Source organism: Phyllobates terribilis, unplaced genomic scaffold (assembly GCF_046119375.1).
Source record: "Phyllobates terribilis strain yellow unplaced genomic scaffold, ASM4611937v1 Scaffold_5__5_contigs__length_657084704, whole genome shotgun sequence".
NCBI lineage: Eukaryota > Metazoa > Chordata > Amphibia > Anura > Dendrobatidae > Phyllobates > Phyllobates terribilis.
Genome location: NW_027362765.1, coordinates 181,015,527 through 181,037,321, shown reverse-complemented (window position 1 = coordinate 181,037,321; position 21,795 = coordinate 181,015,527). Strand labels below are relative to the sequence as shown.

At 41.7% G+C, this 21,795-nt stretch overlaps 1 protein-coding gene across 1 annotated transcript in view; it reads left to right on the top strand.

The window, feature by feature from the left end:
• The window catches only part of KCNH4 (potassium voltage-gated channel subfamily H member 4), a 252,586-nt gene that overhangs the window by 211,130 nt on the left and 19,661 nt on the right, over nucleotides 1–21,795 (top strand). Inside the window, exons 8-14 of the mRNA XM_073683560.1 lie at nucleotides 155–349; nucleotides 1,042–1,241; nucleotides 1,511–1,760; nucleotides 3,035–3,249; nucleotides 3,450–3,488; nucleotides 4,578–4,945; nucleotides 5,858–5,967. Of these exons, the coding sequence (XP_073539661.1) occupies nucleotides 155–349; nucleotides 1,042–1,241; nucleotides 1,511–1,760; nucleotides 3,035–3,249; nucleotides 3,450–3,488; nucleotides 4,578–4,945; nucleotides 5,858–5,967 (1,377 nt within the window). The remainder of the gene's footprint in view (nucleotides 1–154; nucleotides 350–1,041; nucleotides 1,242–1,510; nucleotides 1,761–3,034; nucleotides 3,250–3,449; nucleotides 3,489–4,577; nucleotides 4,946–5,857; nucleotides 5,968–21,795) is intronic.

Below are 21,795 nucleotides of genomic sequence, written 5' to 3'. Positions count from 1 at the left end.
TTCCTTTTCTTACTATGACGTGTCCAGCAGATATTGTGTCATTATCTCTCATTATTCTTGGGAGATTCCGACATAGATTCATGCACTGGGCATGCAAAACTACATTGTGTATGGAAATGCATAAAGTATTGAGTACAGATGTTTTCACATGCAGGATGGCTCCATGAATTGGGCAAGCGGCTTGAAGTACCCTACATAAATAATTCAATTGGGGGACCCTCTGTCCGTAGTGCTTATATAGCATCCCTCTACTTTACACTCAGCAGCTTGACCAGTGTGGGTTTTGGCAATGTTTGCGCTAATACTGACGCTGAGAAGATCTTCTCCATCTGCACGATGTTGATAGGAGGTGAGTGTGGATGTGATTTTACTAAGCTTTTATAAACTCTAGTGAAACCAGTCATGTATAGAACAGTGTTTCCAGAATTTGCACTCTAGCACCCAGTTTATGGACAATAAGGATCTTCTTGTCCTACTCTGCAGTGTCTTCTAAACATGTGAGGATCCAGGTTATATTATCATCTATTGGGAGCTATTGGGCAGCACAGTGGCTCAGTGGTTTTCTTTGTTTCTTTGCAGCACCAGGGTTCTGGGTTCAAAGGTGTGGCCTGTGAGGCCACTGTTTTCGGTCCGATGGTTGAACAGGAACAGCCAGAGAACCAGATGTGGCCCGCAGACTACACTTTGCCCAGATATACATATATATATAGTACTCTGGGTGCCCTCTACATGGTGGCTCCATATTGTTGCCTTGCAGCACTGGGGTCATGGGTTCAAATCCCACCAAGGACAACCTGAGTTTGTATGTTCTCCCAGTTTGCGTAGGTTTCCTCCAGGTTCTCCGGTTTACTCCCACACTCCAAAGACATCCTGATAGGGAATATAGATTGTGAGCCCCAATGGGGAAAACAATGCTTATGTCTGAAAAGCGCTGTGGAATTAATGGTGATGTATAAGTGAGTAAAATAAATTCTGTAAATAAACTATTAATGGTGCTCCAAGACACTATAATCACCAGTGGTGTTGTTTTATTCCCCGCAGCTCTAATGCATGCTGTGGTTTTCGGTAATGTGACGGCCATCATCCAACGTATGTACTCTCGTCGCTCCTTATACCATACACGTATGAAGGACCTCAAGGATTTCATCCGTGTCCACCGCCTGCCACAGCAGCTTAAACAGCGCATGTTGGAGTACTTCCAGACAACATGGTCCGTCAACAACGGAATTGATGCCAATGAGGTAGGGAACATATTACGGCCGCAAATGATTTGATTTTACCTTTACAAAAAAAAGCAAAAAACTAATCTTCATGAAAATCCATTGATAACTCAATATGGCTGCTTGTGCTGTAATGATGAGAGTGACTTTTGTCCAGCTATCCAAATTATGTCCATTTCATTGATATATTCTCTTGAATGGGCTGCCTCCACTGTGAGTCTCACACTGAGAGATAAGTCCTCTTTCTTTTTTTTTGTCTCTAGCATTTGATGCCTTTTTTTTTTTTCCAGCTGCTAAAAGATTTTCCAGATGAGTTACGTGCTGATATAGCGATGCACCTCAATAAGGACATTTTGCAGTTACCGGTTTTTGAGAATGCCAGTCGAGGATGTCTGCGCGCCCTATCCCTGCACATCAAAACTTCTTTCTGTGCCCCTGGGGAGTACCTTCTACGACAAGGAGATGCTCTGCAAGCCAATTATTTTGTATGCTCAGGATCTCTGGAAGTCTTGAAGGACAATATGGTGCTGGCTATTCTCGGTGTGTACTACTTGTACTAATTTTTGTACTATGACACTTGTACAGCTAAGAGTTTAAAGGGCACCAGACTTGTTATTTCTTTTAATAGCAAAGAGAAAAATGTAATTCTTTAAACAACCAAGAAACTTAATTAGATGCATTCAACTTTATTTAGAAGATCGCATCAAATATTAAAAAGAGAATAAGAAATAATGATCCAACATCCATAGAACCAATACTAGTCCAACAATGATGAGAATAAAGTAACAGAAGACATTTTCAGTGCCCATAGTTTCGATCCAACCTGGACCTCGATCATGGCAGTATTCTAAATGAAGAATGTAAAGGAGACAATTAGTAGGACACTCTGATGGCCATATTAAGTGGCTCTCTTTTCATTCCTCGTTCAGAATACTGCCATGATCGCGCTCCAGGTTGGACTGTAACGACTGGCATTGAAAATGTCTTCAATTACTTTATTCCCATCATTGTTGAATCAGTATTGGTTCTATGGATATTGAATCATTATTTCTTATTCTATTTCTACTCAATAGGATCTTCTAAATAAACTTTGTTGTGTCTGTTAAGTGTTGTAGTTGTTTCAAGAATTACAAATTGGTCTAACCTCCTACCACAGTGCACAACACAACCTACCAGAGTGCCAAGAATAATTGCACTGTTAATGGGAAGTTGTTATAAGAAAATGACTTATTGTTTAAATCAGGTTTTGTGGTACACGTTTTTTTTTCATATAATGATCTTTATTAAAAATAAATAAAAAAATCTTGCAATTTTCACACTGACCACTGAGGCTATTTTAGCCTTCTACTTTCTGTGCTTTCAAGAAGAGTTTACAGCAGTTTCGTTATCATCAGAGGCAGGATTACAATGTGATATTTCCTCTACACACAGCTGATAACACAGGATCAAAGATTCACAAAAGGTGATGTCACAGCAGATCCTGCTCCTCTTTACTTCACATTAACCTTTGCACATGCTCATTAGAGACTTCAATACAAAAGAAAGGGTCTGAGTCTGTTCTTTGCGCCTAGTGTACATATGTGTTTCCTGAAACAACTGGAAGTTAGAGTGTGAAAAAAAACAGTGACCAGTCTAAAAAATTACAAGATTTCTCACTTATGTTTAATAGATTGCAATATGGGAAAATAAAAAAAAAACATAAAAAAAATGAATTTAGTACTTACATACTTACATACATACTTTATTGCTATGTTATTTGAAATGCATGTGTCAGAAAAATTCAATGTGCATTCCCCTCATTATCCATATCTTAGGGAAAGGAGATCTGATTGGTGCTGACATCTCGAACAAGGACCAGGTGGTCAAAACAAATGCAGATGTGAAAGCCCTGACCTACTGTGATCTGCAATATCTCAGCCTCAGAGGTCTACTGGAGGTGTTAGAACTGTACCCGGAGTATTCTAGCAAATTCATGGCAGACATTCATCATGACCTGACGTTTAACTTGCGTGAAGGCAGTGAAACAGATGTAAGAAACGTATCAAGATTTTTTTTTTTATAATCAACTGGATTGTAAAACACAAACAATGCAACTACGTAGAACCAATTTTGGTGTAGAAATTAAGTGGAATGACTTTGTGTTTTATTTCTCATTTTATCCGTGTTATCATTGTAAAGAGCAGATTTGGTCTGTTTATCATTAGTCATTTTGTTTCTTTTTGATCCTAGGGATGCTACAGGTTTGCCCGATCACCACGGTTATCACAGGTAGTGCATACAGGGGCGGACATACTCCATGTGCCTAGTCACACTGCATGTATATCAGTCAGGAGGCTGCTTTGTTCATTCTGGTTTCTCCATTTTCTTCATGGGTTGGGGCGTGCTCAATAGATTCCTTTATATATAGTTAATGAATAATTTGCTTTCTCTTGAAGTGTAGTCTTTTCTGGGATCCAAATTCGCAACCTGTAACATGACTGATTTGCATTGCCAAGTATAGGAGAATTTTCTCTGCCTAAAGATCTAAAAAGTATCCATCTTCTTTACAGGCATATTGTACTGGTACATAGAGATACATCTCTATATACAGTACACCTTTATATACCTGTGTATTAAAGACAAAAAAGGTCAAGGATTTTTTTTTCACTAAAATTTCTAAAAAAAAAATGTAAAAACAATTACAATAATCACATTTATTAATACACATTTTAAAAATAAGTCTCACAAATAAGCAAATTCATATTTGGTATCCCTTTAATTGCAACAACCCATACAGCGAACAGATTTTACTGATTGTATATTACACTAATAAAACACACTTAATACAAATGTAAAGCTTACAGATGTATTTGTCAAAATGGCAATTAAAAAACTACAGCTGGTTTTGAAAGAATAAAAACCAAGACCTCATATAGTAAAGCTTTTGGAAACCTAAAATTTCTGGCTGTTACATCTATGAATGACTGAAAAAAAATACGGTAGTTCTTGTTCTCCAGGTACCTGCTGTCAGAATGGCCGTTGGCACCTTCTTTTTAATCCCGTACACCACACCCCTAAATCGATAGTGCAACCCCATTATTTGCTGCATTTTTCCTTAACCCCTAATGGTCAAAAAACACCAATTCCCTCACAGTCCTAGGCCCTTTTCTTATTCAGTTCAGGGCCATATATACTGTTTAAAAGAAGCAACACATGTTAGGATACCAGCTCAACTGTTAGAAGTATACCTGTCGACAAAGTGAAGACAGATTCCAAATGGCAACCACCGGAATTCTACTCACAACCATGTAACATTTAGGCTTTACATCTTAAAAGTTCCATAATGTTGATCATTACAAATGTTATTTAATGTTTCAGCCTCGTCCAGAATCTGGGACCACGTCTGAAAAAAAGTTATCATCTATTCTTGAAGACAATGATGAAGCAGATGACTTTTTCCGTCACTCTCCTGCTACCATGACACGCAGGAAGCTCATGCTTCCAAACCTTAATAGCCCTGTACGCCGTGGTTCTCTTAGTAGTCTCCTTGGGGATGAACTGAGGCAATTTCATGCCTTCCGTCGTAACTGTCGCTCTCCAGCTCGTAATAGTCGGGGCAGAAGTCCTTCACCTCAATGTCGCAAGGGAGAAAAAGAAATGGAGACAGAAAATCTCGGTTCAAAAAAGCCAGCCAATCTTCTTATTCCATCTCTCAACACATATGGCCCACCAGATCTCAGCCCTCGGTGAGTTCAGTGTATCCATTTGTTCATCACTTGACATGTCTATATTATATGTATATCTTGCTTCAACAATGATGCCCATGGTATCTTTTTAATTCGGAAATAAATTACTTTGACCATCACCATTGAGGAGAATGAAAAGAGCACCACAGCCACTTACATGTTTACACAGGTACTATTGTGTTTCCCTACCTTGCGTTGTCCTAGCATTGCAGCTGAGACCAATTTTTTTTAATGGAACCTAAATGCAGAACCAAAGCGTCAAAATCAAGAGAAGATATTGATAGTGTGGTTGATTCTCAATGCATTTTAAAGTAATACAACTTCTTCTTCAGGAGAGTTTTGTGATTCTCCTGAAAAAGAAGTTGTAATACTTCGAAATGCGTTGACAAATAACACACTGTCAATATCCTCGCTTGATCCTGACTCCTTGATCAGTTGTACATCAGCTGCACAGATTACTCGCGATCTCCTTACCATTTACATTGCTACGTTGGATCTACCAACCAGAGGGGTTGCAGCAACTGTAACCATATCTGACACCTTTTCTCACACAACCCCATCAGGTGAGCAGAACCGCTTTTGATTACAGTGTTAATTTGGATAACACCCTATTGCGCTTTTTTTGTTCCCAGTTATTTTCTTAAATGCAAAACAAGCACAGCAGCATGTTCGGATGTGCCACCGTGTTTGGAGTCACAATTAAGAGTTTTTCTGGGCCTTATATGTTCTGTTGTCAGCTAGAGGTTCTAGGGTAAAGACCACCAATATTGCATGAATGACCCATCTTAAGTCTAAACATATTTTTTACATTAGGAGCATGAATTTTTTATGTGACTTATAATAAATAAAAGCTTGATACTCCTTTATTCACATAGTTTATTACTTTATGTTTTTCAAATACATTCTCTTTAGAGTGGTAGATGGCATAGAAGACAGTGGAGATGTCTCAGAGACACAGACCTTTCAATTCAACATGGACAACTCCAGGTCAAGATCTCCTATCAGACAGTCTCCAGTTGCAGGTAAAGAAGTAAAGTCTCCCTTACACTTTGGATGGCTGTCAGCCAATTGATGGTATGGTTGATCGTTTGCCGAAGGCTATCTCTTTCCACTCCAAGTGAGCCTGTGTTCTCTATGAGAGAGCTGTTACCACAGTCCTCTGGCAGGGGCATATCTCACTAAGGACAAAAGCATCGACAGTCCAAAATTGGACATGCCGAAGCCTTTTCTCCTCTGACTTCATTTGTTGAGGAAGTGTTGGGAGGCCCCTATACACATTAGACCCTTGTCTAGGACAGACAATATCCGTGGCCTTGGCTAACGTTAGTTTAATGTGTATGAGGACCTTAAGGCATTGGTAAGTTATGCAGTTTGGATATACTTACTTAAGTATCTATCAATCTATCTATATTTTTCTGTCCTTACTTGCCCATCCATGTGAGAATAGAACAAACGCAGATGCTTCATTTGTCATGCTAAGACCTTGAAGTCAACATTTCTCTGTTATGCTGGTATACTCATTAATATTTATAGCAATCTTCCTTTACTGTCAAGGTTTAGCCGAGACACATATTGCTTTACCCAAACACATGCTGTGATGTATGCCTATGTTCCACAGTACTGTAAAATCAAGCAGAAATTAAGGGTCAAACAGCTTAAATTAGCTCTAGGACTGCTTGTATTTATTAATCAACATTAAAATGAACATGAAAGGGGATAGGTGTGGAACAAACACTGTTAAGTAAGAATGCTTTCAAGAATAGAAGTGTTAATAGTTTATCTTTATTAATAAAAAAAATGCTAAGTGAATGAACAAGAAAAATCTAAATCAATATTTGGTGTGACCGCCCTTTGTTTTCATCAATTCTTCTACGTACACTTGCGCAATTTTTGAAGGTAATCGGCAGGAAGATTGTTCCAAACATCTTGGAGAACTAACCACAGATCTTCTGTGGATGTAGGCTTGCACAAATCCTTCTATCTCTTCATGTAATCCCAGACAGTCTCAATGATTCTGAGATCAGGTCTCTGTGGGGGTCATGTCATCACTTCTAGAACTCTTTGTTCTTCTTTATTCTGAAGATCGTTTTTAATGTCATTGGGTCATTGTCCTGCTGCAGAATAAATTTGGAGCCAGATGCCTCCCTGATGTTATTGCATGATGGATAAGTATCTGTCTCTATTTTTCAGCATTGAGAACACCATTAATCCTGATCAAATCCCTGAAATGCTATCACAGACTTGAAAGGAACCTCCACCATGCTTCACTATGGCTTGCAGACACTAAATATTATACCGGTCTCTTTCCCCTTAGCAAACAAACTGCCTTCTGTTACAGCCACATATTTCACATTTTGGCTCATCAGTCCAGAGCACCAAGTGGCATTTTTCTGCGCCCCAGTTTCTATGTTTTTGTGCATAGTTAAGTTTCTTCGCCTTGTTTACATGTCGAATGTATGATTTTTAGCCACAATTCTTCCAATAAGACTACCAATGGCCAGTCTTTGAACAGTATATGAATGTAACTGGGTCCCACTGGTTGCTGCCAGCTGTGAGATGATGGCACTGCTGGACATCTTCAAATTTCGAAGAGAGTTAAGCATAATGTGTCTTTCATCTGCTGCACTAAGTTTCTTTGTCCAACCACTGCATACATAATGCTCAGCGTTGCCCATTTTTAGGTGTCCTTAATATTGAGAAATATAGACAGATACTCATCCATCATGCAATATCAACAGAGAGGAATCTGATTGGTTCCAAATTTATTCTTCAGTAGTATATTAAACATAAAGAATGACAAGGAGTCCTGAAAGTGAGGATACTGTATAGCCACTATAGAGCCTTGCTCTCAACTTCATTGAATCTATCTGGGATTGCATAAAGAGACAGAAGGATTTGTGCAAGTCTACATCCACAGAAGATTTGTGAATACGTCTCCAAGATGTTCAGAACAACCTCCCTGCTGAGTTATTTCAATAACTTTGTGCAAGTGTGCCTAGGCCAATTGATGCTTTCATGTTGTTTTGCAGGCAAAGGGTGTTCACACCAAATATGGATTGTATTTAGATTTCTCTTTTGTTCATTCACTTTGCATTTTGTTAATTGCTAAAAATAAATTATCAACACTTTTATTTTTTAAAGCATTTTTAATTTGCAACATTTTTTCTACACCTACCGAAAACTTTTGCACTGTACTGTATGGCAATAGGACATGTTCAGAGTTTTTATTTTAAGCGGATTTTAAATTGGATCCAAATCAAAATCCATATAAAAAAGTATTCAAAGAGTATTTAGAGCATTTTTATACGTGGGTTTGAAGGTTCTCTGCTTCAAAATCCAAATAAAAACACTGAGTGTGAACACACTTTTAAGGTGTGGTCTCCTATTTGCCCCTATCATCCCTTGCATGTTCATGTGCACACTCATATATTTTCAGTGGGGATGGTGATATAAGCCTCTGTCAGACACTTAGTTATGATTTTTGTACCTTGAAAACAAAACATTGGGCACTAGTACTTCCACTCAGGGGCGGACATACCATTAGTGCAACCTGTGCAGCTGCACAGAGGCCCAAGAAGTAAAGGGAGTCCACGTCCAAATCCAAAGCAGGTGTAATTGTGCATTATGATGAGCTATTGGACTGCAAAGGGCCCATGTATTATTGTTGTATACGGGTCCTCTCCTGTCTGTGTCTGCCCTAGCTTCCACTATTCTGCTAGTGGCAGTGGTCATGGCTGTTTTTTTTTATTATTTAAATAGTAACAATACTTTATTTTTTTCATAAATCAACAATACAAGTGAAAATAAGAAATGTAGTATACCTTAATAAAAAATGCCTCTTTCCCCATTTATGTGTCTCCGCACTGATTATTCAAAAGCTACTTAAAACTGTCTAGAGATCTGTCTTCAGTGAGAGATCAAATCACACCTGCTGCCTTCAATGTTGTATGGAGAGGGGAGAAACTGTAGGCAAATGGCAGCAAAATGACACAAAAAGAAACTACTGAGGTTTCTAGTACAGAGGGAAAAACTGCTCATATCATCATATGCTGAAACAGTTTCTTTTGAATGCGTGGTTCTTAATCAGCAATATTCTACTAGCACTATAGGTGCAAGAACTTTCTTTTGGTCACTTCTCTAATTGAATTGTATCTGACATTGTCCAATTGTTTGCCTGCTCTGAACTAAAAGCATGTCTCTCTGTAATGTTTGTCTGCAGTTTGACAGGCAGGAGGACATGGGCAGAGAGACAAAAACCCTCCATATTATATTTCTAGTCAGTCAATTTGTACGAAGTTACAGTGACCAATTAAATAGTTGGAGGTCTTTTATTAAAAACTATCACCACAAGCTGACTAGATGTTGTACTGTACACCACGTTCCAAATTATTATGTAAACTTGATTTAAATATAATAAAGATGCAATTTTTTGTTTTTCAAATAAACTCATAGATGGTATTGTGTCTCAGGGCTCTTTTGTTCACTTAAATCAATCTCACACACCTGTGATAATTAGTTTGCTAGGTGAGTCCAATTAAAGGGATACTACTAAAAAAAAGTATGTTCCATATTATTAATTAGGCCACAGGTTTCAAGCAACATGGGAAAGAAAAAGGATCTATCTGCTGCCGAAAAGCATCAAATAGGGCAATGTGTGACATGTAGAAGCAGTGCTGTTGCTTCAAAAGCATCCAGCAACTATTAGAAGTAACACAAGCACAAGAGACAGGAAGTGTTGTTCTCCAGAAGCATCCAGCAACTAGAGGGGTTAACACAGTCACAGGAGACAGGGAGTGTTTTAGCAGAGCCCCAAGGGGATTGTGGGGAAGTTGTTTACTGTCTGGCTAGAGCCGAAGAGAAAGGTGGTGTATGATCTGCATCTCACAGAAGGCAAGGGAACAGAATTCAGGTCAGGAGGGAAGCTAAACACAGGTCAGATAAACTCCCTGAGCTAACAGTGTGGAGTATTATCGCAGAAAGATAAGGACTGAAAGGAATCCTGTCATAGGGATCATCAACCCCCCCCCCTCCATTTCCATGCAGGATAAAGAATGCTATGTACTATTGAGTCCTTCTGAAGGAAAAGCCTGTGTATGCAATAAAACTGTGCTGTACTGTACTATTGTTACTGGAGCCTGTTGCTCAAAGAGACACTTAAATTGCACTGGCCATGTCTCATTAAATATTACTGTTCTACCGTTTCTGAGAACTCTTGTCAAATGTGTCTGGTCAGCAATTGAATCTATCCTATGCCTGAGAGAAGCTGCAGCCTATGGTCACCCTGAGTAACGGTTCCCTGAGGATTCCAAAGAATTCATGTAACCGGTCTCGCCCCTATCTGAACTTAGGCGGCGTACGTGTAACATTGGTGGCCCGTCCGAGGAATCCTGAGAGGGAATTAGCGTGTAGAGGTAGAAGAGGAAAAGTGTCTGGAAAAACACCGTAGCACAGCACCTCAATTCAACTCTGCTACACCAGTTAAAGGGGACCAGCCCTAAAGAAAACTCACTAGCAGCAATGGATGTGGAAATACAAATGCACAAAATTAGTGAGCTGCTTCTTCAGTTAACCTGTGAAGAATTGAGAACAGTAGCAGAACATATAAAGATGTCAGAAAAAACAGATTTCTAAATGACACAACCGCAGGCAACTGTTAGCTGCCATTAATGCAAAAATGGATGAGCTGGAGGAGAAAGTAGCTGAAGACGTCATGTGGACATTCCTCCAGGAACTAACACAGTTTCTAACCAGGTTGAAGTTGGAGGATGGAGGGGCGGCACCAATTACCAAAATTGGGAATCTCCGTTCGCAGACAGAACTACAGGAATTGAATGAACAATTCAAAGCCCTAACAACAGCCCTGCAGGAATTGACCAAAACCTCTGAATGAATGACAGACTCAGACAGGACCTTTACCCTGCTCGGGTTAGATAAATCAGGAAGACAGTCCTCTCTAACACCATAAATCACCATACGGAAAGAATTCAAGATCCTGGGACAGATTGGAGAGTGTGAACAGAAAGAGAAACTGTCTTATATGAACTTGTTGCACCAGATCGATGCAGGCTTACAGAAAGACTACCAGCCAGATGAGATTGTTGAGGGGGTGGTGAAAGCGATCAGCCCAGGACTGAACCTCCATAGTATGCTAGAAATGAAGAGTCAATTGACCTTGCAACAGCTAAAGCTGATTTTAAAAGGGCACTATAAAGAAGAGGGTACTTCAGAATTGACCTCTCACTGAAAAATAATGAATCACTCCAAAGTTTCTTGTTCAGAGCAATTGAACTGAAGGATAGACTGTTTGCATCCAGAGATGTACAGTCATGGCCAAAAGTATTGAGAATGAGACAAATAGTAATTTTTCCAAAGTTTACTGCTTCATTTTTTGTAATGGCAATTTGCATATACTCCTGAATGTCAAAGAGTGATCAGCTTAACAGCAATTACTGTACTTGCAAAGTCAATATTTGCCCAGAAAATGAACTTTAACCCCCAAAACACATTTCAACATCATTGCAGTCCTGCCTTAAAAGGAGCAGCTAACATCGTTTTAGTGATTGATCCATTAACACAGGTGTGGGTGTTGATGAGGACAGGGCTGGCGATCAATCAGTCATGATTAAGTAAGAATGACATCACTGGACACTTTAAAAGGAGGCTGGTTCTTGGTATCATTGTTTCTCTTCAGTTAACCATGGTTATCTCTAAAGAAACACGTGCAGCCATCATTGCACTGCACAAAAATGGCCTAACAGGGAAGAGTATCGCAGCTACAAAGATTGCACCTCAGTCAACAATCTATCGCATCATCAAGAACTTCAAGGAGAGAGCTTCCATTGTTGTCAAAAAGGCTCCAGGGCGCCCAAGAAAGACCAGCAAGTGCCAGGACCGTATCTTAAAATTGTTTCAGCTGCGGGATTGGACTACCAGCAGTGCCGAGCTTGCTCAGGAATGGCAGCAGGCTGGTGTGAGTGCTTCTGCACGCACTGTGAGGCAGAGACTCTTTGAGCAAGGGCTGGTTTCAAGGAGGGCAGCAAAGAAGCCACTTCTCTCCAGAAAAAACATCAGGGACCGACTGATATTCTGCAAAAGGTACAGAGAGTGGACTGCTGAGGACTGGGGCAAAGTCATTTTCTCTGATGAATCCCCTTTTCGATTGTTTGGGACATCTGGAAAACAGCTTATTCGGAGAAGAAGAGGTGAGCGCTACCACCAGTCTTGTCTCATGCCAACTGTAAAGCATCCTGAAACCATTCATGTGTGGGGTTGCTTCTCAGCCAAGGGAATCGGCTCACTCACAGTCTTGCCTAAAAACACAGCCATGAATAAAGAATGGTACCAGAATGTCCTCCAAGATCAACTTCTCCCAACCGTCCAAGAGCAGTTTGGCGCCCAACAATGCCTTTTCCAGCATGATGGAGCACCTTGCCATAAAGCAAAGGTGATAACTAAATAGCTCATGGAACAAAACATAGAGATTTTGGGTCCATGGCCTGGAAACTCCCCAGATCTTAATCCCATTGAGAACTTGTGGTCAATCATCAAGAGACGGGTGGACAAACAAAAACCAACAAATTCTGGCAAAATGCAAGCATTGATTATGCAAGAATGGACTGCTATCAGTCAGGATTTGTTCCAAAAGTTGATTGAGAGCATGCCAGGGAGAATTACAGAGGTCTTGAAGAAGGGGCAACACTGCAAATATTGACTTGCTGCATTAACTCATTCTAACTGTCAATATAACCTATTGGTACTCATAATATGATTGCAATTATATTTCTGTATGTGATATAAACATCAGACAAACACTAATAAAAACCAGAGGCCAGCAGTTCATGTGAAAATATAATTTTGGTGTCATTCTCAAAACTTTTGACCATGACTGTAGAAGCGGAGGAGAAGTTTGATTCTGGACCAGTCCAGAAGAAGTTCTTGAGATCATTGGGAACGGGTTTAATCAGCAATGACATCAAGTTGCAGCTGAAACAGTACCTTGAAGATCCTGGCATTCTGGACGAAGTCCTAATTGAAAAAATGAATGAGGCCACTAGTTTGGAGTCAGAGAGCAAACAGAAGTTAAAGAAAGGCTCTGCTCCTAAAATCACCAAAATGAGTCAGCTGAAGTTGGAGACCCCTGTGGCCAGTCCGAAGATCATCATGGAGACCCTCCAGAGCCACCTCTGAGAGGGAACCTTAAATCACCAACAAAAGAGAGAACCGCCAGCGCTGACTGGGAGGACGTAATAGGAGAATTGCGATCCGAGTTGATTGAGGTGAAAAAGTTGATTCCTTCCAGGCCAGAACCTGAATCCCTCAGACCCAGGAGTGGGTTCCAAAACAGAAGATACCCAGCTTGTGAAGTGAGCCGTTCATCAAATCAGAGTGCAGTGTGTGTCCACTGTCTAAGATGTGGTGAGGAAGGACATTATGCCAAGGAATGCTAATGGTCATGGTCATTTAGGTTAAAAGACAGGAGGTTGCCAGTGCGGGGCAACTGGTAACCATGACACGGAGGAGGCCCCAGAAGAAAATCCAAATCTCACCAAACCCCAGAATGGCGCAAGTTTGTTCCCTTCTACAACAGCTGCAAGAGAGACAGGGGCATCAGTTACCTAATGCCAAGTGCGGAGATCAAACGATGTACTCCTGGGAGGAGGATTCCTCAGTCAGTAAAAATAGCCTCATCAGCCTAATCGGTGAAAGGTGCTTTATACAGTGCCAGCTAGATGGGCTCCTGGTAAAAGCACTGTGGGACATAGGAGCCCAAGTGAGCCTTTTAAATGAAGAATGGAGAAGGCGCTACCTGCCACATACCTGCCTTTGGTCACTAAAAGAACCAGTGGAACTCCACGGCAAAGCTGTCAACCAGACCGAAATCCCTTTCATAGGCTGGGTGGAAGTGACTTTCCAACTGAGGGCCACGAAGTACAGCAACACCATTGAGCTTTTGGTACCTTTTCTCATGACAAGTGATCAGAACATGGCAGAGGATCCTATCCTGGGTTATAATGTAATCAGTGAGGTCATCACAAAGCACAAGTCAGGGACGCTGGTGGTGGATGCAATTGCCACATCACTTGCCATACCCAACGCCGTGGCGGAAAATGTGATTCATAGAGTAAAGAAAGCACAGAATACAATGGACCTAAAAGAAGTCAAACTAGACTTGCGCCCAACCATCATCCCTGAAAACCAAATGGTGGGGGTGAGGTGTGGAGTCCGGGTAGAACCGGGAAGAAAAGTCCAGACTGTTCGTGCCAAAAGACTCCTCAGAACTTCCGGAAGGCCTAGTTTCAGGTGAGACAGTGCTTACGATTCCTACTGGTGGGTTTGCTCGAATGACAGTACTGGTGATGAATACTACAAAACACTAAATTAGACTGGATCCAAAGACTGTGTTAGGTCACATTGAAACCGTTAATACAGTATATCCATCCAGTGTGAGATCCGCCCAGGGGTCTACCGTGAATTCAGTCTCAGGAGTTGCCCAGGGGAGGAAATTGCACGACCCACCTCAGGGTCCTGGGATCCCCCCATATCCCTGGAACACTTGTGTGCTGAAGATACAGCGAAAGCAAAACAGATGCTGAGAGAAGAGTGTCATGCATCCTCTAAAGATGACTCTGATATAGGCTGTATCCCGTCGTTGCAATTGAAAATCAATTTGAAAGACATGACCCAGTAACCATAAGTTACATATCTGTGCCGAAACCATTACACCGTGAAGTGAAAAAGTATTTACAAGATCTAATCAACAGAGGTTGGATCCAAAAGTCGAAGTTGTCTTATTCCTCTCCTATTGTTTGTGTTAGGAAGAAGGACAGTAAGTTGAGACTCTGTTGTGATTACCGGGAATTAAACCGAAAGTCAGTACCTGATCGGCACCCAATACCAAAGATTCAAGATATGCTGGATAGCCTATCAGGAAGTACCTGGCTCTCTGTCCTCGATCAGGGTAAAGCATACCATCAAGGGTTTTTCTGAAGAGTCCAGTAGACCCTTGACAGCATTCATCACACCATATTTGCCAGTCGTACTTGGATGAGTGTGGTACACAGCAAAACCTTCCGGGAGCATGTTAAACACGTGAGGACCGTATTACAGCGGTATCAACAACACGGAGTTAAGTTGACCCCAAAGAAGTGTGAACTGTTCAAAAGACAAGCCCGATTTCTAGGGAAAATTGTGTCTGGAGAAGGATATACTATGGACTCAGCAGAAATCTCTCCGATACTGGCCTTAAAAGACAAGCGGCCCTCTACTGTCGGGGAGCTGGGGCAGATCTTAGGATTCTTCACCTACTATCATACTTACATTTGGAACTTCTCCAGGATTGCCACCCCACTATACCTCCTTTTGGGGGGGGCGACAGAGTCAACAACACCCACGGAGAAAAAGAAGAACGCGGGTAGAAGCGGGCTTAAAAGAAAAAGCGCTGTTTTGTCACAACAGCCCATTCTCTGGACAGCAGACCACCAGAAGGTATTGGAAGATCTAGCAGACTACCTGGTGAAACCATCCATCTTGGGATATCCTGAGTTCAACTTACCATTTGTTCTTCATTGTGACGCTTCCAAAGTTGATCTGGGAGCTGCCGTGTATCAGCATCAAGATGGAAAATTGAGAGTCATCGGTTACGGTTGTAGAACGTTGACAGACGCCGAGAAGAATTACCATCTACATTCCAGAAAATTGGAGTTCCTGGCATTGAAATGGGCTATCTGTGAACAATTTAGAGATTATCTCTACTACAGCAAAGAGTTTGAGGTATACACTGACAACCCTTTGACCTATGTCCTTACTACAGCCAAACTGAATGCAATGGGTCAGAGATGGGTCGCTAAACTAGCTGACTTCAATTTCAGCATCAAGTACAGGCCAGGAAAATGCAATGCGGATGCTGACGAATTGTCGAGAATGCAACTAGAGGCTGAGGAATTCATGCAAGAATGTTTGGAGGATGTCAGTCTGGAAGCAATTGAGAGCACTACCCTAGCAGTGCAAGCTTATCGACAAGAAGACACACCATTGTGGTGTCCGTTGACAGTGGAAACCACCATAAAACCGAGAGAACAAGATCACCCCCTGTCCATTCAACAACTACCAAAAGGAAAAATCTGTAGAGCACAACGGGAAGATCAGATAATTGGTAGAATACTACTTTATGTGGACCAAAATCGGTTTCCTAGTAAACGGGAGAGAGATAATGAGTCACCAGCAGTATCTGTTTTAGTTAAAGAATGGACGAAACTCTACCTCAGAGAAGACGGTATCTGTATCGTAAAGGAGGACAAAACCGTCTGTTTGTACTACCCAGAGTATTCCGTAGGTTAGTCTTCAAAGAACTCCATGAAAACATGGGACACCTGGGAGTGAAAATGACAACCAACTTGATCTGTGAACGTTTCTTCTGGCCGTACATGCAGAGAGATATTGAGAGGTACGTGACCAGAGAGTGTGGGTGTCTGAAAGATAAACGTCCCAACACATCAACCAGGGCACCTATGGGCAACATCCAAACTACGTATCCGTTTGAGATGGTTTCAATAGACTTTCTACATCTCGAGACATGCAAGGGTGGTTACGAATACATATTGGTGGTGATGGACCATTTTACTCGATTTGCCCAAGCATATGCCACCACCAATAAAGCTGGTCAAACAGCGGCAGAGAAGATCTTCAATGATTTTGCTTTGAGGTTTGGTTTCCCTATGAGGTTACACTACGACCAAGGAAGAGAATTTGAGAACCAGCTCTTTGCTAAGCTAGGAAACTACTGTAGAATTCAGAGATCCCACACAACGCTTTTTCACCCAGAGGGTAATAGACAAGTGGAACGTTTTAACTGAACATTATTGTCAATGTTGCGCACTTTAACAGCTGATGAGAAGAAAGACTGGAAGAGTTCTCTGTCAAAAGTGGTACATGCCTATAACTGTACAAAGAGCGATGCAACGGGTTACTCACCCTTATTCCTATTGTATGGACGATCGCCAAGACTGCCAATCGACATCAAGTTCGATACTCCAATGTCAGAGACTTACAGAACGTATCAGGAGTACGTTCGGAAATGGAAGGAACGGATGGCAGAGGCATACAACATAGCGTCCAAAGTGGTTATGCAAGGACAGAGTAAGAGTAAGGAGTACTATGATCGAAAATGTTATGGAGCAGAATTGACACCGGGAAGCCGGGTGCTAGTCAAGAACATACGTGAGAAAGGTGGTCCAGGAAAACTTTGTTCATACTGGGAAGACAAGGTGTATGTGGTCATAAAGAGGAAAGCCAGTGACAGTCCAGTATATGAAATCCGATTGGAAAGTGGGGACAAGAAAACCAGAATAGTCCATTGGAATTTATTACTACCCTGTGATTATCTCCCACCACAACAAGACTTCCCAGAAGCAGATCGACTAAGAGACCACCACAGATTGAAGCTCCGGTGTTGGATACTGACCTTGAAAGTTCCGATGAAGAAAAGCACACCGTTGTATTTCTCGGACCAGCAAGGAGAGGGATGTACCATCATCAGGAGAGTGAACTAAGTCCCGAGGCTCCAGAGTTTGTACCAAGGAGTACAGATGAAGTCCAATTCAGATCTCATGATTGAACACCGGTCACTGGAGAGACCGATCGACACTCAGATGAAGCTGAATTACCAGACCGTGTGGAACCAGGCGATTCCGGAGAAGTACAGGAACTTGCAGAGGCAGTTCCAGGAGCATCTGAAGAAGCACGGGAAATGAGTGTGGCAGAAGAAACTCCTGTGACTGAAGAACTCGTGGTATCTGAGCAACAACCCACCAGGAGGATGTCGATTCGAGACGTGATGCTGACATATGAGACACTTGGTGAACCGAGTCAAGTGCCAAGGACTGTCGACTGGAAACAGGTATCTCTGCCTATGGACCAGGTAAGCCCACTGGAGTGGTATTCCCCACCTAGAGGCAGTATAAAAGATGTTTCCTGGTGGAAAGACTTGTTTTCCTTAAAAGACTTTGCAGAAACAAAGAACTGTTAAAGCCTAGTGAGAGCGAGCTGGTTGAAGACGTATGAAAAGCTCCAGCTGAAGAGATGCTGATTGTTTTAATTGTGTTAATTGTTTATTTCTTACAGGCATCCTACAAGAAAAAGGTCATAAGAAGAGGTTGTTATCAATGTTTATGAACGTTATACCAATTTGACAATGCCAATATGTATATGAAGTTATTCAACTGTCACCACTGTCTCAAAATTGGACAGATTGATCAATTAAGACGAATGTCGAGGACGACATTCAAAAAGGAGGGAAGAGTGTGACATGCAGAAGTAGTGCTGTTGCTTCAAAAGCATCCAGCAACTATTAGAAGTAACACAAGCACAGGAAGTGTTGTGCTCCAGAAGCATCCAGCCACTAGAGGGGTTAACACAGTCACAGGAGACAGGGAGTGTTTTAGCAGAGCCCCAGGAGGATTTTGGGGAAGTTGTTTGCTGTCTGGCTAGAGCCGAAGAGAAAGGTGGTGTATGATCTGCATCTCACAGAAGGCAAGGGAACAGAATTCAGGTAAGGAGGGAAGCTAAACACAGGTCAGATAAACTCCCTGAGTTAACAGTGTGGAGTATTATCGCAGAAAGATAAGGACTGGGAGGAATTCTGTCATAGGGATCATCTCCCTCATCAAACCCCCTCCCCTCGATTTCCATGCAGGATAAAGAATGCTGTGTACTATTGAGTCCTTGTGAAGGAAAAGCCTGTGGTTGTGTATGCATTAAAACTGTGCTGTACTGTGCTACTGGATAGACTGTGTACTAATGTGCTGCGAAGGAGATTGTACTATTGTTACTGGAGCCTGTTGCTCAAAGAGACACTTGAATTGCACTGGCCGTGCCTCATTAAATGTTACTGTTCTACCGTTTCTGAGGGCTCTTGTCAAATGTGTCTGGTCAGCAATTGAATCTATCCTGTGCCTGAGAGAAGCTGCAGCCTATGGTCGTCCTGAGTAACGATTCCCCCAGGATTCCAACAAATTCATGTAACCGGTCTTGCCCCTATCTGAACATAGGCAGCGTATGTGTAACAAATGCCTTGGACAAGGTACGAAAATATTAGATATTTCATGAAAACGTAAGCTTGTTCATCGCACTATGAAGAGATTTGTGGCTGATACAGGTCAGAGATGGGGTTTATGCAGCTAAAGGTATAAGGAGGAAGTTTTCTGTCAGACAAATTCATTGGATTAAGAGAACAACTGCTAAAATAACATTACAAAGCAGCAAACAGATATTTGAAGCTGCTGGTGTAGTCCCATTTATCTCAAGGTGTAGGATCCTCCAGAGGTTTGCATTTGTGCATAAACCTATTATTAGGCAACCTCTAAACAGTGCTTACAAGCACTTGTTGAAATTGTTGCAGTGGGCCCAAACACACATGAAGACTAATTTTATAACAACCTTGTTTACTGATGAGGGCCATGAAACCATGGATGGTCCAGATGAATGATGTAGTGGATGGTTAGTGTATGTCCACCGTGTTCCAACAAGGCTGCGACAACAGTAAGGAGGTGGTGGAGTCATGTTTTGGGCCAGAATCATGGGAGAGAGCTGGTAGGCTCCTTTAGGGTCCCAAAAGGTGTGAAAATGACCACGGCAAAGTGTATAGAGTTTCTGACTGACCACTTTCTTCCATGGTACACAAAGAAGAACCGTGCCATCTGTAGTAAAATAATCTGCATGCATGACAATGCACCATGTCATGCTGCAAAGAATATCTCTGAGTCATTGGCTGCTATGGGCTTAAAAGGAGAGAAATGTTAGAACCTTGCTCTTAGGTTTTTTCCTTTGCTGGTCACATGGCCTTGTTGGCCTATTTAATCCTGCTCCGCCCTTCTGGCTTTGCTGGACTTCATTGTATATCTACTTTCTAGCTAGCTTGTGCTCTGTGTCTTGCTCTGTTAGTTTGCTTGGTTTACTGACCTCTATGTTCTTTATATTTTGTTTGTTCGTCTGTCTGCTACTATTTCTGTTAGGAGGTGTCCCATATTCCTCCCAGTCCTTAGTACTTGTAGGGATTCCTCCCCCACATCTATAGGTCTTCGTACAGACTAGCTTAGGACTTTAGCAGGTCTGATCGCAGGATCAGGTTCCCTGTTACATCGTAGGGATTCAGCTGAGTTCTATCGTAGGGACAGATCTCCTCTCTTTCCTTAGCTCTGGTAGCAGAACATTACAGTAAGTCCAGCCAGCAAATTCTCTAAGGAAAGATTTTTCTGTTCCATCATGGTGTCGGTTCAGGATTTGGCTCATCGCCTGCAGGGACTCTCTCTGGAAGTGGCCGAGCTCCGTCAGCACGTGAGTAACTGTTCTGGAGCACATTTCTTGGAGCCTAAGGTATGTTTGCCGGATTTATTTTTTGGTGAACATCGAGAATTTTTTTCATTTAAAAATGCTTGCTTACTGTATTTTCGTTTGAGACCCAAGTCCTCTGGGGATGAATCCCAGCGCGTAGGGTTCATAATGTCACTTTTGCGCAAAGAGCCTCAGGAGTGGGCCTTTTCTTTGCAACCTAGTGATACATGCTTCAGATCAGTGGATAGTTTTTTTTCTGCTTTAGGACTATTATATGATGATCCTGACCGTGTCGCATCAGCTGAAACTGAGTTGAGACGTTTAAAACAAGGATCAGGTAATGTCGAAAAATATTGTACACATTTTCGTCGTTGGTCCACTCAAACAGGGTGGAACGATTCTGCTCTGAAAAGTCTATTTCTTGCTGGGCTCAGTGAAAGGGTTAAAGACCTGCTAATTGCTTATCCTACACCTGAGGATTTGCAACAGGCTATGCAATTAGCTATACGGGTGGATAGAAGACTGCGTGCTAGGGTTAATGAGAGCAAATCCTCTGCTATGTCAGTTTCTGGTTATGATAATGTGTGTACTAACAGTGGTGAACCGATGGAGATTGGATCGGTGGCACCTCGCTCTCAAGAAAAAGACCGTCGTTTTTCGAAAGGCTTGTGTTTCTATTGCGGAAAATCTGGTCATTTGATTAAAGGCTGTGAGCTTCGTATGAAGAAAGAAAAAAAAATGGTCAGTCATGCCCGTATTGCCTGTTTAAATTCCAAGGGTGTATTTTTAGCTGCTTCCACGATTGCTCAGGAAAAATTAATGGAATTTCGGGTGTTTGTTGATTGCGGGTCTACACTGAATGTAATTGATGGGGGATTCGTGGAAAAACTCAATTTAAAACCTGAACCTTTATCATCCCCCATTGCTGTGGTTTCTGTGGATGGCTCCCCTTTGAAGAATATTACTCTCAAGGTCTGTGAATTTCCTCTCACTATTAATGGTGTTCACCATGAGAAATTGGATTTGGTAGTGTTGAATAACTTGCCTTCTCCAGTAATATTGGGATTGCCCTGGTTAAAATGTCACAATCCTGTACTGGATTGGTCTACCAGTGAAATTAAATCCTGGAGCCATAAATGTTATGACAAGTGTTGTAACGGGCGTATTGCAGCTTTGGATAGGGGAGAATTGCCTGTTCCTATTCAGGATTTTTGGAGAGTTTTTTCTGAGAAGGAATCGCAGGTTTTGCCTCCCCATAGAGACTATGATTGTTCTATTGAATTTGTCCCTGGAGCGACTCTTCCTAAAAGTCGTTTATTTAACCTTACTATTCCTGAGAGGAAGGCTTTGGAGGAATACATACAGACAAGTTTGGCCGCCGGTCACATTAGGCCCTCTAAGTCTCCTGTGGCGGTTGGATTTTTTTTTGTAAAAAAAAAGGACGGCGGTTTACGTCCTTGTCTGGATTTTCGTGAGATTAACAAAATTACGGTACGCAATCCTTACCCACTGCCATTGATTCC